Raw genomic sequence first — 16,904 nt, 5'->3', positions numbered from 1 at the left:
TTTTTTTCCCCCTGGAGTTTGTTTCACCTCGCAGGAGGTGAGTCTTTTGGATACAGTTGACCCATTGCTTTTCTTTACTCACTTTTAAGATATAAGAATTTGTTTTGTTTTGTTTTGTTTTTTTAATTTTCTTATTTTCATCACATAAGTAGAGCATAATCTTTCTCAATTGTTTTATTTAACGTTGATCAAAACGATGCAGTACTAGTGCTAGCAGGGGTAGGACAAGTCATCTGTGAGTCTGTCCTATGAAAAGTTTAAGTGCCAGTGATTTATCAGCAAGGAAATAGCACAAGTATCTTGAAAGTATATGTTAACGAGACAAGGGAAAACTCTACTGTGTTTCCTACTGCCTATGTTAATCAGAGCATTTATATAATAATTTTATATGCAAAATTCAAAGATGGTTTTTCTAGCCAAGTCCCTCTATAACTTCAATCTCATACAATCTGATTTTGCAGGCATACAGGTGCCTCTCAAAGAAGGGCTGCTTCCATTTCAATTTCTTTGAATGATTTTGATTTTACATTTTGAACAATTGCTTATAATTTTGATACTCAGTATGCAAATTCTGATGGATATTATTCTTATTGGCACCTTAACACAAATTTGAGGCATTTATTTGGTAATCAGTCATGGGTTTATATCTCAAGTTTTATACTATATTTCAAATCTAATGTTACTATAATAATGATGTAGTGAACAGAAAACATTACTAACATTAATGTTAGTGTCTGACTGTTCATGAAGGCTTACCTGGGCTTTCATTGTCCCTCATAATGAGCCTCTGCACCAACATGCACCCGTGATAAACTGCAATTGCAGAGTCCGTAGAGCAGCATGTTATGAACTGTGAAGAAAAAATCCAGCAGGCTGAAAACTAATGGTGATGAAAGTGATAGTTGGAAAGGGTGGAGAAAGTTTTGTAGCAAAAATCAAGCAAACAAAATATTTAGAAGATCCTTTGCATTTTCTTTGTCATTGTTTTGAGTGACAACTAGTATGGTAATAAAGACAGTTTTAATCTCTTTTCATGTGGAAAATTTCCTTATTGCTACTGAAAATTGATTTCTGTGAATGATCAAACTTGCAGCTATATTGTTTGCCCAATATCTAGAACTCAAATGAAGAATAAAAATGACCATCTGTAAAACCATGAATTAAAGTTCTGTAATTGTTTTTTCATGGCATTCAGTAGAGGTATTTAGAGAAAATACTGTCACTAGGCTAATATTTTTAATACTTTTTCTGTCTGAGTTGGTGACTATTTTGCCAGTGGTTTCAATAGAAGCAACTCACAGTGATGACTTTTTTTTTTTTTTTTTAATGCTTTTAAAGTAGCAGGAAGTTATAGGATATCCTTTTTGATGCAAGTTAATCTCAAAAACTGTCATTGAGCATGTGCTGGTTGTAATGGAAATATCTTTCATATGACTGACACAATACCTTTGCATTGTGTCAGTCATATGAAATTGGTTTGAATGATTATGAATATTTTTAGGTGGCTTTAAAATGGAATTTTGAAACCTCCCACACAGCTCTGGATTCTACATTAGCACACAAGTGAGGAAAATATTTGTTTCTCTGCTGAAAGTACAAAAAATTTAGATTACCAGAAGGCACAGTAAAATTTTTGCAGGAAATCCCAAAGATCCCAAAGAGATAGCTAGTTTGCCAGAGAACATTTTCTATTTTTATTGGAAAGTGATGTGTTTTTTTCACCCTTAAATGGCCAATGGCAATGTATTGCAAAATTAGTATGGAAGTCAAACTACTATTAATTATATATTATATTAATTACAATAATAAGTATTTATAATGATAAGTATAATTATATTAATCAAGCTATCTATATTAATTATATATTGCAAAATTATTTACAAATGCTGTACGTGATATTCATTGATGCATTAGAAAATACATTGGTTGCTCCAAAAGTAATATTTTCTATTTATTTCCATGGAAACTACAACATGAACAAAGAGCACAACAACACTATTTTATAGAGCAAGTTCTTAGTTACAGAACACTGTACTTCAACACAGTCATCACCATTAGCTCTGCATTTTTGCCAGCGATGAACAAGAGCCTGCATGCTGTGCTTATAAAAATGTGCATCAGAGAAGATGCCCCACTGTCACCAATGCTGAATCACACCACCCACCACCTCACTGTGCCGACACCCACTGTTTGGTCTCTACGGACATTCAGTAAGTGTAGATGAACATCCATGGGTGCTATTTTTCCATATGGAGGATTTCAATGACACAGCTTTTCTTCCTACACACTTCCATGTCAGACACTGTTTAGTCAGATGTCTCTCTGCTGCCATCTGTCACATGGCAACAAAACATAACAGAATATTGATGGAAAGCTTCAGCCTCTGCTGTCATACCAGCAACATTTGCTTCTAACATCTTAGGCTGACATCATAAAAGAGTTGGCATTATTTTTGGAGCAGCCCTCGTATGTTTAACAACCAGCAGATTCACAAAATGAAAATGAATGTATGAGTTATTTAGCTAGCATTGCACTTTCCCTCAGAATCTGGTGTTTATTATTGTGAGATTGAGCAGGAAACAGAAGCTGTATCAATTGGGGAAACATTTCTTTACTCTGCTGAGAACAGTATGGCTTTCTGGTTTCCAAGTGGGGAACCTGGTTCTTTGGTTTCTTTGTTCCCAGTTGGGCTACTCCCAAGCTATTTTAGCTGAACATTGTACATACTAATGGAACCTAGGGAAGTGCAGTTGGCAGCTGTTCATGGGATAATAATGAAACACACTGTTTAGTACAGCATACTGCCGCTGTAAAAAGCGGGAAGTATTTTATAGAGATCACAGTGAGCAGAGCTGCATCCACTTTAAGCAATGTAAGTGTGTGAATGGTGAGCAAGGAAGTTGTGTTTCAAGTGAGAGTAACTATGAAAATCCTTTGCTTTTGCAGGTAAAGAAAACGTGTACAGAATCAGATGTGTCAGAGCCTCCGAACGCCAGGTACAGTAACAAAAGGCAAATGCCGACTACCTGCAGCATGGTGATGTGATGTGATACCGAGCTGAAATGCAGACAGAAAGCACTTAGTGAGAAGGACCTGCTTTGAAAAGGAAGAATGACTAGGTTAACTTTAACTGCTTTTCAGTCTGGAAGGTTTTCATCCTTCAGTTAGAGATGTGGGCTAGCATCAGGGCTTACAGATTTAGATGGTGCCATAATGCTGAATTAACATGCTCAATTTTAATGAAAATCCTATGGAATAGATTAGGGAAATCTATTTAATCAAATTTTCACTTTTTTCTTTTATCCCTTTCCTTGGCAAAACTTGAGTATTGACTTTTAAGTGTTTATTTTTTTGTTTAAGTGTATTATTTTTTTAGGCAGTTCTGATTTTATTTGGAAAAATTTACTTTTGTTGAACTTTTTTTCTCTTCTGAAAATCATGCCATTGGGTTTGTAAGTTGGGAAGAGACCATGCATTCTTTAAAAATAAACTTACCAAACATTGTTTTTGCTATATTCATGTACGTGGAGAAAAGGGAAGACATTTGAAATCTGTATTTTGCATGTGTGGATATGTTTATGCATATTTCTTGGCAGGTGAAATAGTAATTGTTTTAGATGGGCATCTTCCTGTTGATTAGTAAACTGTTGAGCCACAGTGGATGATTTTCTTCAAACTTAGTGGTTTTGTCTGTCTTCATATTGCTTCTATTTCGAAGAACTTTTGAAGTTTCACAAAAATTCAAAGGCTTTAATTTAAAGAGATAAACATAAAAGAATACTGAAGTCACACGATTGTGATTAAAACTCAGAAAAGCTAAGTAATTTGAGATTTACCCTCAGATCCCATCCTTTGCTATGTCTTCATGTCCTCTTGGAGCTGGGGCCACCTGGGATAACGAAGGCAATCTGTCTGTGGCTTGAGGTCTGTGGTGCACCATCTGAGTATCTTTTTCTGCCCTTTGTGAACACATTCTTGACTTTCATTTAGTTTGCTAAGAGCTGAAAGTATGTAACTGAATACAAAATTCAATGTCTAAATACATTTTCAAGGGAAGTCAGTAGCAGTTTTGCTCTGGGATTCAGTGGGGGCATATTTTGTACTTTGTTTCTCATTTAATAATTTATAAGTGAGAAATGTATCTGCTGTCCTACTGCTTTGGTTTAAATTTTATTATGAAGGTCGAGGTCTTTCTTCTTTCATAGAATCATGGAGGTTGGAAAAGACCGCTAAGATCATCTAATCCAACCATCAGTCCACCACCACCACGTCCACTAACCATTTCCCTCAGCACCACATCTACATGTTTCTTAAAGGGTAGATGTACTTTGATGGCATAGGGAATCTCCACTCGTGCACGTGTAATTTCAAGTGTGTTGCTTGTCCAAAGTCGTCTTATATTTGAGTTATAACTCAAGTGTTTAAAAATTACAGAGTAGTCCATGGCTGTTGTTTCATCTCACCATGATATTGCAACATACCTGAGGACCTAGGATATGATCATTATCTCTGCACAGTAGGAAATTTCTTAGGAATTGTAATTAAAGTCTTTATACTAGATATGAGGAACAAAAACCTTTTGTCTCCCAGGTACAAGAGGGGAACCCAAATTACAAATACTCAATACTGAGGAGAAATCTGGTAGAGTTTTTTCTTTTTTGTCATTAAGGGAAAAAAAAGCTTTTCATTTGAATCTCCACAGCCTCAGTTTGTGGATACAGTAGATAAAGTTGAAATTGATGTTCCTGACATATATATGTGGAATGCTGTATGTACAGCCTGCAGCAGGCTATTTCTGTCCCATCTTTATCCAGAATACAACCTGGGTATTGCAGGGAATCTCTGCCAGCCTCTGGCAGCAGCAGCACTAGGGGCACCACACAGCACATGACACTTGAAAGCCTGGAGCAAGGTAATTCTTCTCTAAACAAGTCTTAAGTGAAAACATTGCACATAAAATGAAACATCAGCATAAAAATGAATGCTGGAGACACACAGCCTTACAGAATAGCTCCTGGCTCAGGACCTAAGGCCAATATCATTCATTTATTTAGCTAGCTTTATAGTGTGTTGGTTTTGGATTTGAAACTATTACAATAAATGCAGATGGAAAGTGTTTTTACAGTAGGGAAGTAATTAAATTGGGTGTGGGAACTTTGTCAGGAGAATTCTTGGAGTGACATGTGTGTATCAGCAGATTCTTTGTCTTGCTTGGCCTCAGTTCATCTTTTAGAAAGAAACATTCAAACTGCAGATGTGACTAGTAAATTTTTTTTCTGAAGGGAACATACTAACCGATGCAGCATATCAAAAAATGCAGAAGTATCCAGTCAGACGCACAGTAAACATCAACTGTCACCAGCAGTTATTTACACAATATGGTTGTTATCTCAACAGGTAATCTGCATACACACACAGGGATCTGTGGTTAAGAATTGAGTGTTGTTGGGTTGGCAAGTTGTAGATGCAAACAAAAACATACATGGATCTCTCTCACAAATTGCAACTCGCAAATGACTTAGTCTTAAAAATTCTATTAAAGACTCCTGGGAGTTGTTTTGCAAAACCCCTATGAGCTGGTTGTGAAAACTTATTTTTATCTGAGATTCTTTAGGTATTAAACGCATTATGATGCCATTGTGACTGTTACAGTATTATGGCATTCTTTCCACATAATTTTGAAATAAAAGTCTAATTCGCCCTGCGCTTCTGGATAACTGGCCAAGTGTGCAAAATGTTTATAGTCTTCTGGAGCCAGAAAGTTTGCAATGAATGAGACTTGCCTACTCTCATACTACAGATCTGATGAGACAAGAGTAATGTGCATGGGTGACAACTCTATCATTCTGGTCATTGTGTGAACTGCACTAGCAAGATTAGGAAGAATATTTCTTGTGTACGGAGCTTATAAGCATACACTGCTATTAATTTTCTTAAATAGTGTGTATGCTTTAAAATGGGACTGATCCCAAGTATGCCGAACAGTTCATACATTTAATTTGGTATTATATAAGAATCACGGAAATCCAGTGCAATTTAACTTGTTTACAGTTATTATAGTTCCATTTTTTGCGCCGATAATCAGAGAAGCATGTTTAATTCTAACAATGGAGATTTTTGTCTATGCTTACAGCCTCATACCCCAAGACACTGCTGTGGAAATGAGTTAAACACTAGAATAGATGTGATTTGAAGTCTGATAAAATGATTTATACTGGTTCCCAGCCTCCAGTTCACAGTCAGCTACATCACGTTGGTTATGGCTGCATTAGCCAGGATGTCATCTTTCTTGTGACAACAGATTGCTTGATGAACAGGTTACTGCTACCAAAGCAGTAGACCAAAGTCTTCCTTTTCACCATGTCTGTCAGAGGTCACCTGTCACCAGGCCTCTGTAAGACCAAATTGACATCGCAAATCAAGATATGGCAAATATATAGATTGCTAGGTTATAAAATGAATTAGGGAGAGGTGAGGAAGTCCCTGCAAAGGGAAAGTTTAGCAGTCTTCTTCTGCTTCTTGCTAATGTTAATGTATTACCAAGTAAATAGATGGTATTGAATAACAGCAATGTCTACAACAGTCTTCATATTGCATTCATAAGACTAAGGTTTGGTTCTGCTGTATCTTGGGGCATGGGTGTGAATACAATGCTTATGAGACTTGCTGTACTGGAGCCGTGCTAGGACTGATTGCATTTCTATGGGCATCACAAAATTTAACAAAAGTGAGAAGGAATACAGTGTGTATCTACTGCAACTTATTCTAGACAACAAGATTAACAAAATTGTTTAACTCAACAATTTAGGCTTTGTAAAACACACTTGAATTTTCACTTATACTAATTTGCTCAATAGGACCTTCATATCCTTAGCTCAAGATTGATGGCTGTTTAGTTCAGGCAGGTATTGACATTAATAGCCAGCAGTTATCCATATTTATCAGGTCTAATATTGTGAGTTCTCAATTCAAATCCAAGAGAAACAACTCATCTGACAGGTTTAATGATGAAGCTGTCATGCTTCTCCCAGGATTGTTTGAACATGCTCAGCCCTTTGCATACAAGTTTGTAGGAGAGTGAGACTGGCAGTACTTTCCCATTCATGTGCAGTTCATCAGATGAAAAACAAATGTTTGTTATTACATGGTGAAGAGAAGCTTTGCAATTGAGCTGCTAAGCAAGAAATGCCAGCGGTAGCTATGGAAATTGTCATTCATGTTTCAGTAATTGTAACAGAAAAAAATATATTGGTTGTGCAATAAAAATGAGCAAGCTCAGTCTCCCAAGTTTTCAGATGTGTTGTTTAGCCAAATGCTCTCTCTCATTTTATTCTTATTCGTGTCTTAAAAGTCTTCATTAGAAGGTAGAGATTTGTTATTTATGAGCCACATGCTCATAAATTTATTTACACTAGAGAGAGGATAATGCTACGAGGAAATGCTGAAAGAGCTAGGGCTGTTCAGCCTGGAAAAGAGAAGGCTCTGGAGAGACCTGAGAGTGGCCTTTCAGTATCTAAAGGGGGCTGTAAGAAAGAGGACAGGCTAAAAGAAAGGAATATCTGTTGTGATAGGACAAAGAGGAAGTAGTTTCAAACTAAAGGAGGAGAGATTTAGAACGGATATAAGAAAGATGGCTTTTATGATAAGGGTGGTGAGACACTGGAACGGTTTGCCCAGAGAGGTGGTGGAAGCCCTGTCCCAGGAGACATTCAAGATCAGGGTTGACAGGGCTCTGAGCAACATGATGGAGTTGTAGGTGTCCCTGTTCATTGCAGGAGAGTTGGACTAGATGATTTGTAAGGGTCTCTTCCAACTCAAATGATTCTATGATTCTATGATGATTTAAACAGTCACTTTTCAGAGTAAGGAATTGCACAGTGTTCCTGGACATCACGATGAATAGTCTGCAGATCATAGTGATGTGGGCTTCATTTTGAGGAAATGAGATATTGAGATGACTGTTTAATTTAGACTCCTAAGATGACATTCATCTCATGGTGAATTAAGATAGATGCTTTTGAAATACTATTTATCTGATCTTTTTCTTTTGATTGGCAGTGTATTCTTTTTCTGAGTATCCATGCTGACTCCACCAGCAATCAACTGCTGTACTGCTGATTTGCTGATTTATTGCAAGAAGACCAGCTAGGAACACCACATAATCAAAGATAATGAATGCATTTATTTTGATTTTTCAGATTTTGCTTTTTTTTTTTTTTTTTTTTTTTGCTTTTTTTTTCTTTTTGCAAAGCTATTCAGCTCCAGAAGGGAATACATGCAAAAATTATAATAATTCAGGCAAAAAAAGTGCTTTTTGACTGTCTGCTAGTATTTTGTGGATTTGGGGCAAACTATAAAGATGAACAGATACTGTAACACAAATATTCTATGACAAGACAGAACAAAGTTGAAATTGAAAGACTGCCATAAGTAATGTTAGGAATTGGAAAAAGAAATTCAATCAACAAGGAGGGACAGCAGATGACTGTCAGAGAATTGCATTCATGACAGGGAGTCCAGTATAGTTACAAACATCTTACCTAAGAGAAATGTTTGGCAGGATCAAGCCCAGACTTTTCAGTTAAGACAGTGGCTAGCAAAAAATGACTCACAATTTTCTAGTTTTAAAATAACTGCACCATGAAATAAGATTTCTCACAAAGGCTGTATTCTGGAACACACAGGCTTAGCTTGCAGTTGAAAGAATGTTTTATACAGATCTGTTACCTATTAAATGTTTGGTGCATGTATTTAGTCTGTGTGCCACTTCAGCAGTCTGAGTCAATCAAAGTAATACAGTTATTGAGATGACTGTGCAGATATATGTAATTAAATGACAAATAACATCAATCACACAACAGATGCAACAAGAAGTATCTTGTCCTGCTACGTGTGCTGTATTTTCAGGAGCGTAGTTTCAGGCAGCACAAGACTTTCCTATTTTTGGAGCAGTCTCTGTGGTGTCTCTCTGCCTGCCATACCCTGATTTTCTTATGCATTAACTTTAGAAATTTGGTCTTCTGATTACTCAGAGCCTATTGAAGCTGGTCACTGTCTGCCCATTGGTTTTTGTTGGCTCTGGACCAACCCCCCAAAGAGTTCTAAAAATATATATGAATGTTTACAGAAATTGCAATAATCTATTTAGAGTGCAAACACATGGTAACTGATGACATCACAGAGAAGTATTGGAATGGTTTATATTAACAGATCCCTGTGGCTCTAACAATAAAATTAATGTATTTTTATATATATATTTTTGAGTCTGTTACAAATTCCTGTTTATTTTTTTTCTCTTAAAATCAGGCATAACATATTTTCTATTATACTACAAATAATGTTCTCTCTGTGATGCCAAGCCAGGTCACGGCAATGTTAACACAAATCAATTGTTGGTCAGATTTTGAAACAAGTGAAAGCAACAAGAGAAAAATATGTTTTGAACATTTATTGGAAACTTACTTCTTAAAAAAAAAAAATAGGATGAGATTTTAACAGAGGCATCAGTAAAGCAAATTGGAGATTTTTATGTTTGTCTCAAGACTTTTTGTGAAATATCACATACTACAAAGGTAAGAGTTTTCTAATACAGATTAATACTACTAGAATGGAAGAACCAATCATTGCTATAGGTTTATGCTTTTATTTAAAAAACAAACAAAAAAAAACCACAGGAAATAAAATAAAGTACTGTAAGAAACAGCCATGTTATTTTAACAAGGCTGAGTTTATTGATATCATTTTGTAGGACCTTTTCTTATTGAGGAGATAGGGTAGAAAACACAAAATGCTGAATATACTAATTTAAATTACAAGTGTTTCTTCGATTTACTGTTCCCTTAGAAAGGTGCTGTCTTTCCTGCTCTCTATTTTGAAAATTGGAAATATCCAATTGAGTACTGGCTTGAATCACCTATATTTGAACTGTTTAATAACTGCTTTCTTTTTTCCCCTTGTTTTCACTAAGCAAATGCACAAATATGTGCATTAAAAGAGGTTTTGTGGTTAATTTTGAGGAGGTTTAGAAACACCCCATGTAATTGTATAATTAATATTTCTGACATAATTTCAACTCCAAAGCACCTTGCAATTTCTGAATCTACTTAAAAGTGCAAGTTATTTAGATGGCTCCAGTTGTGAAACCCCATCATACATGCTGACATATTGCTAGGTGCTTTCTGCCATCCTGCACAGTGGGACAGTGAGGTCCTTTCAACATAAATGCATATAGGTGCACTTTCTGGGGGCTGGGAAAGGCTTGCTGAAATGAAGATCTGAAGCTATGCCAATGACTTTGTATTAATGGCAATTAAGTACCAAGAAAACCCCCAACAACTGAACACAAAAAGGGGATGACTGAAGAACTGAAAAGAATGCAATAAAAATTTCAAAATTTTTATATGTAAGAAACACAATAAAAATAACTTTCTCATAATGATAACTCTCAAGTAGGAATGGCAACAATTATAACAATTTATTAACATAAATTTTATGAGCAGAGCATTGAAATATTCAGTAAAACATCTTAGTCATCCCTGCAGAATGTGTTAGCAACAACAGGTATCCCAGAGTGAGGTGCAGTTCTCTTACTGGTATCTCATGTCCCTTTTATATGTGGGTGCTATTGCACAACATAATTTGGGAAACCACAGCAGCTATTTACAACTTACTCTAGATCGAGCTGCAGGTGCATGAAGGAGTAGAACCAAAAGTGATGTCGGTGGTGTGGCATACACCTGGTAGTTTGTTACTTATCTGTTCTGACCTGATTGGGTACCAGTGCAGATGGTGGGCTAGCATCCTCCCCAGCTGCAAACAACACAGCTCATTTCATGATGTGAATGGTGATGCCCCAACATACTGCCTGATCTGTAACCAGCTGCAAAGACTGGTAGCATTTAAGCTTGCTTTGATGTCTGTACTATGTGTTGCGTTGTAGCTCAGGCAGTATGCACTAGCTTGCTGACAGGCTTTTGTGGATTGCCAGCCACAGTATGACCAGTACTTGCTGGCAGGCTGAAATTAATTTCTGTGCAAAGCAAGTCTGTTGCTGCTCTGCAGAGTGCGGTGCTTTGCACCCAGAGGTGACTTTGAGTGAGTGGCTTTTAAATGATGAGCATTTAATACCAAAGCAAGCACTTGTTACACTTCCCTTTCCTTCTCTGTTGTCCTCCTGCCCCAACTATTATGAGCAGTTTTTACTGAATTTGTTGATCTGCTAAGTCATGATACTTTTCCTACATAGTCTGCTTGAATTACAGAGAGTTGAAAAGAAGTGCATGTATTTCTAAGCTAAATAATGTATTAATCACAGCTAAATACTTTTCAGCCCTCAGGCATGTCTTTGGATAGGAGAAATGCTTCACACTATTTTCAATGAAAAATAAGATAGATTATACTCTCAAGGGCTTTTACTTTAGCCAATAGTTTCACATAACTCCATTGTAAAATGGAACTGATCTTTGAGTTGCAAAATGACAACATTAGTTCTTCAAGTGCAGCACATGTAATCACAATGAGAACGAGCTTCCTTCCTTGCTTCCTTCCTTTCTTTCTTTCTTCCTTCCTCCCTCCCTTCTTCCCTCTCTCGTCTATTTTTTGCTCTGCCATATCATATTACAGCTATATACAGGAGAACTAATTCAGACATTGTTCCATCTTCTTTGACCTCTTTTACCATCAGTGAGCCTGAATCATAAAAGTATTCGGTTCAACCTGCTTTACACTTCAAATCCAGTTGAAGAGATTCATACAGAAATGTAGATATTAAAAAGTTGGCCAGCTAGATACAAATTCATACTCAGAGATTGGTACACGTTTCTATCTAAACAAATTACTTTTTTTTCTCAATTGTTTTTAAGTGTTTTAATTGTTTTTTGGCTTAATATTTCACAACCTCTTCAGACACATTTTAAATACCATAAGTCAGCTTGTGTATTCTGGAAGTACTTAACTAACTCTATGGAGTTAGCATGCTAGCATTTAATGTACCCAAATCACCTCTTTGCCATCCTACTCAATCCTAATCAGTCCTTAGAAAAAAATGGTAGGGCACCAGCAGAATGAACAAAAGAAAATCCATATAAGAAGTCCACATGGAAATGTGTGTTTGCTGTTTTCTAGCATCTGCATGTTGCACAAATGGCTTATATATGTGTTCAATTTTTTTTTCTTTTACTATTTCAGGCTTGTCTTGTCTTTTTATTTTAAGATAGCCTAAGTCCTGTACTTCAGTTATCTTCACACACAGTTTAAGCTGAGCACCATTCATCACTGTCCTGGGAACAGAAGTCAGAGCATCCGGATGACAAGGAGGGAAAGAGTCTTCTCTATAAGCAGCATCTGGCTCTTTGGCAGATTTGTCGAGCACTTTTGCTAATGGGTTGGATTTGCCCAGGGGTCTTTTATGTGGTTACACTGCAGATGGTCTGTCTGTTCTATCTTCTCCTTCTGAATGCTTTTATTTAAACACACACAAACGCACACGCACACAACCTTACATCTGATCCTTAGAATTTACACACTCCTTTCAGACTGATAAGGTTCTTTATGAGTCTCAAATGGTGCCTGTGTATGCTCCTTTCTGTTAGAAATCTCAAAGCTTTCCATATATCCAAATGTGTGTCTTGAGTTTTGTTGGCAATTCTGGACCTAGTTCTCCAGTTTGGCTGCCAAATGATATAATTTACTGTGATCTGAGTCTGTATTTTTGTCAAATTTCTGTGGGAATTGCTTTAGGTCATTTTTAGAGCAGAGGTAACTTTGCCTCCTCTTGAAGCATGAAATATACTTGTCTTCCACTAGCCTTCCACCTTTGAAAAAAAAACTAAGTTCAAATCTGGAATTGGTTATATGTGAAAATGAGTATGATGGCCTCAATCTAACTCACAGGGGATTCTTCTCTGCCATTTAAGAGAGGCCCACGAGTGCAGCAGCAAATCTGTACGAAGGTATGTTCCTACATGTTGGCAGTTCTATAGAAAAAAGCATACACAGTCTCCAAATAAATGAAGTAATTCAGACTTCTTAGCAGAATTATTTTTTGTGTGGCTCCAGCGCGGAAGAAGGCAAAAAGGGAAAGCATCTTCTGTCCTAAATTTCATTTTAGTTATATTTCAATTTACAGCAGAATCTCTGGTCCCTGAATGTTTATGGTTTTTAGAGTTTTGCTTTTGTTTTTTTTTTTTGCTTTGCAGTATAGAAGTAATTGGCAAGTGACTGGCCATGAGATCACTTTTCATTCCCATGTTATTTCAGGCTTTTATCTTATTTTCCTTCTAATTATATATATTAAATTAAGCAGGGCTCTATGCTCAAATAATGCAGTGCTTTTGACAACTGTCTCAAAATAGTTGTAGAGGAGCATACTCATCTCTGTTAAGGTTTCATTATACCACTACATTTCAGATCATTTTAAAATTTACTGAAAACAAAAGCATTGGATTATGAACAGCAATCATGTTAATATTAACATCTTCTGCTTGCATGTTCTGTAACATTAATCAAACCCACAACCACTGGGCAATCTATGCTACGTGTGGTAATGTTAGAGTCTTAGTCCCAGGAAATCTGCAGTGTAGATGCACATGAGCTTAAAAGCCAGCACTGCCATAAAGTTCGTTACATCCTGCTAATTTTTAAAGGTAGAATTTATATGTCACAAGTCCTGCTGATGTCGAGATATTTTTTGTTTAGCAAACAGAGGTATAAAGGACAGGCAAATCTTGTAAATTTTTTCATCAGACACACAGGTTTTTGGTTCTGCAAGGTGTGTGTGGGGAGGGAAAGGAGAATATGGAGTGTCTGGAGCCACTGCTCTGTCCTTGCCCACGTCCCCTGCTTGCATGGACAGGCGGGTATCCCTCACCACAGCTTGCTTGTCAGTGTCCAGTCTGAGCTGAGGGTTCACATTTCATAGCTGTACCTGCCTCTTCTTGTGGCTCCAAGGGATAATATGAGAGGAATTGTGCCCTAGAATCCCCAGCTAAACATATTTATTGATTCTCAGAATAATCACCTATTTCACCCCAAATTAAAAACTCTCTAGGACTCAAGTTGTAAAGTGACTTGGGGAAATCAAACAGTGAAGTGAAATTAAATGCAATCATTAAATATTATTTGTAAAGGTCAGCCAGCATGAGTGCATTTATCAGGACATCATCTTCTGGATAGAATGAAAAGGATTGTGTGCAATGCATCCAATGTACCTTGCCATCTGGAACAGTTATGCGTATCTACACTTTATTACTTAATCACAGTAATTAAACAGTGAGACAGATAAAACATCAGGCCATGAGAAAGTTGCATTTATTTATTTTTATATTCTAAACCTGGACTGTTGTTGTGACTGCAATTAGAGAAGAGAAATAATTGTTTTTGATACAAAATGTTTTGGAACCAAACATACTGTGCTCCACTTGAGGTAAACTACAGAAATTTCATAGTGGGAGCCAAGGTTTAGATCAGTTTTAATTTCTGAAGGGACATCTCACTGTTAGAAGTCAGATGTGTTAGTATTTCCAATATTCAGAATGTTTGCATTGAAATGTCAAGTTTGAATTGAGCACATTTTTGACAATGTTTTTGACACCTCTTAGTCAACGATTATCCTTTCTGGAGATGAATGGAGATCTTGCAGGCCTCTATACTGGTGGCTAAAGAAATTATATTGAAATTAGGTATGATCACTCCAGTACTGCACACCTGAAAGCATTTCTTTCCCTTGGGCATACCCTGACAAAGAACTAAGTGTTTCAATCACTAGTTTGAAACATAACAGATATTTCAACAGGGAGTCAGAAACACAACCCCTCCTCTGCTCTTTTGTTATGAAAATGTGAGTTAATGTTTATATCATGCTGCTCAGGCTTCACTGAAGCCAACTGCAAAATTTGCAGCAATTTCAACAGGACAAGCCTCTTGTGTCTGATTTCCCTGTTTTAGATTTAATTAAGTATTTTTGTAAGTGAATAAATCTGGCATTATTTTTGTGTTGCAATTAATGTTTTAGGTACAGACCAAGCACCAAAACCTGGACCCAGGCAGTCCTCTCACTGCTTCAGTTAAAGCCACACTGTCACTCAATGAGGGATGTTTTCCCAGAGATGCTTAGAAATCATGTGCAGCAAGCTGTGTGACTTTGAAGGTTGTTTCTTATAAAGGACAGACTGGCAACTGGCTAGTAGTTGGCAGACCTGATTGTCAGTTATGTAATGCACATTCCTCTGTAAATAAAGAAGTTGTCTTTGTTGCTGAGATTAAACTTAGAAACACTGAAGACTCAGAGAGATCCTTCCATCATCAATGTTGTTGCCTGCTCCTCGGAATCCAGTCACTGGCTGGAGATGTAGGAAAGGCCAAAGTCACCCCATCCAGTTGTGCTACCGAAGTTGTGGTGAGGGAAGCGTGGCCGCAGTCTTGCTAGTTATCTGTTAGCCATCTCCTCAGAAGTGTTTGTTATTTGTTTATGGCACAGATCATCATGTTGTTAGAACCAAAGGATTTGTAAGCACTGATCACATCTGGAAGTGATCAGAAGTGGGAAAGGGAGCTGCTGGGTGAACTGCTCTTTGAAAATGTGGCCCTGTGATCCAAAGACCGGTATATAGATCTTAAGTATCTGTAAGCTGGTAGTCTGTATTTCATGTAAGCTGGATACTTGACAGCTCCCTATGGAACTGTAGTGTCATTATCGCTTTTGATTTATTTAAATATTCACATAACAACTTCAAAATCTACTTTTGTCACCTTTTTTTAAGCAGTAGGTTAAACATGAGTTTAACCTCCTGCATACCTTTTTGTATTTTCTGTTCACACTGGGACTAGAATTGCATAACCCATCTTGTGGGCTGTATGGCCAAGCTAGTGGCAGGATGTTAAACACGTCCTCCATGAGCCGGGGCTGAGGCATAAGAACATTGGTACCACAAAATTGCTAAAGCTGTGTGAGGTGTGGGCTTGGTATATGCCAGCGGGTCAAGATGGGCCAGGCTGTACACAGATCAAGAAAGTGTGGCTCCCTGCCCCTCTCTCAGCTTTTCCCCTTCATGTCCTTAAGCTGGAGAACAACCTCTGGTCCATGCTGCCTACTAATTGGAATGTTTTCTGCCTGTCACCTGAAGTGTTTTTTTTTTTTCCAACTAGTCGCCTTTTTCTATGAGAAAACAGGAAATCTTTGTTCAGATGCCACGTTGCTTCTTGCCAGATACATTCTCCAGTGCCTGAAATATAGACCCTGAACTAAAAATGCATGACATCAAACCTGCGGCAGTCACATTTATATAGTCTAGGAAAGAAATCTTGAAAGCTGGGATCCAGCTAGACAGAAAGTTATTGTTCTGTGTACCTTTTTTTTTTCTTTTTTTTTCTTTTTTTTCCATGGGCATCCATTTATTGCATCAGAAAATAAAACTTTCCCATATGAAACTGTCATCTGCCTTCATCAAATCAAACCAATCCCTGCCTGCAGGCTGGTGGGGTAGAATGGAGTGAGACCACACAGAGAAAAGGTTTCTTGTTATCTGCCAAAACAGTGACAGTCTGCCTGTTTGTGTTAGTGTGAACTTGTGTTTTATAAGTGAAGAAAATTCTTGCATTTGTTCTGAAGTAAATAAATTAGTGAATTTTTTTTGTTGCCGAAGTTCACTTGATTTTTATTTGAATATTTTGGCATTGGACAAATGGGCAGCATGGAAGAAACCAGAAGCATTTCCTAGAAATTATTCTGTGATATATCCACAAGTGTAGAAATCAAAATTAATTTTAAATTTTTTTGTTCATTGCATCACAGAAATTACACTGATCTTCAGCAAAAGTCAGAAGGGAGTGAGAAAATACTTTGATGTGGATTTGTGGCCAACTTAATTGCATCAGAATAGAAAGTTGTGTGTGGTTCACTGGAAACC

General features: G+C 37.1%; 1 protein-coding gene across 17 annotated transcripts in view; it reads left to right on the top strand.

Moving 5' to 3' along the window:
- EYA4 (EYA transcriptional coactivator and phosphatase 4) overlaps window positions 1–16,904 on the top strand; it is a 154,277-nt gene that overhangs the window by 76,352 nt on the left and 61,021 nt on the right. For 16 of the 17 annotated variants that reach the window (XR_014881395.1, XM_085217275.1, XM_085217268.1 and 13 more), the window contains one exon: window positions 2,947–2,996. The exons of the other annotated variant lie outside the window; for it this stretch is intronic. Coding sequence is in view for 13 of the 16 variants with exons in the window: in XM_085217275.1 (XP_085073401.1) it covers window positions 2,947–2,996 (50 nt within the window). In the remaining 3 variants the exon portion in view is untranslated. The remainder of the gene's footprint in view (window positions 1–2,946; window positions 2,997–16,904) is intronic. 17 annotated transcript variants of the gene reach the window in all.

The sequence above is a fragment of the Meleagris gallopavo genome, chromosome 2 (genome assembly GCF_905368555.1).
Source record: "Meleagris gallopavo chromosome 2, MGAL_WU_HG_1.1, whole genome shotgun sequence".
In the NCBI taxonomy this organism is placed as follows: domain Eukaryota; kingdom Metazoa; phylum Chordata; class Aves; order Galliformes; family Phasianidae; genus Meleagris; species Meleagris gallopavo.
This window is presented reverse-complemented; position numbering and strand designations above follow the sequence as displayed.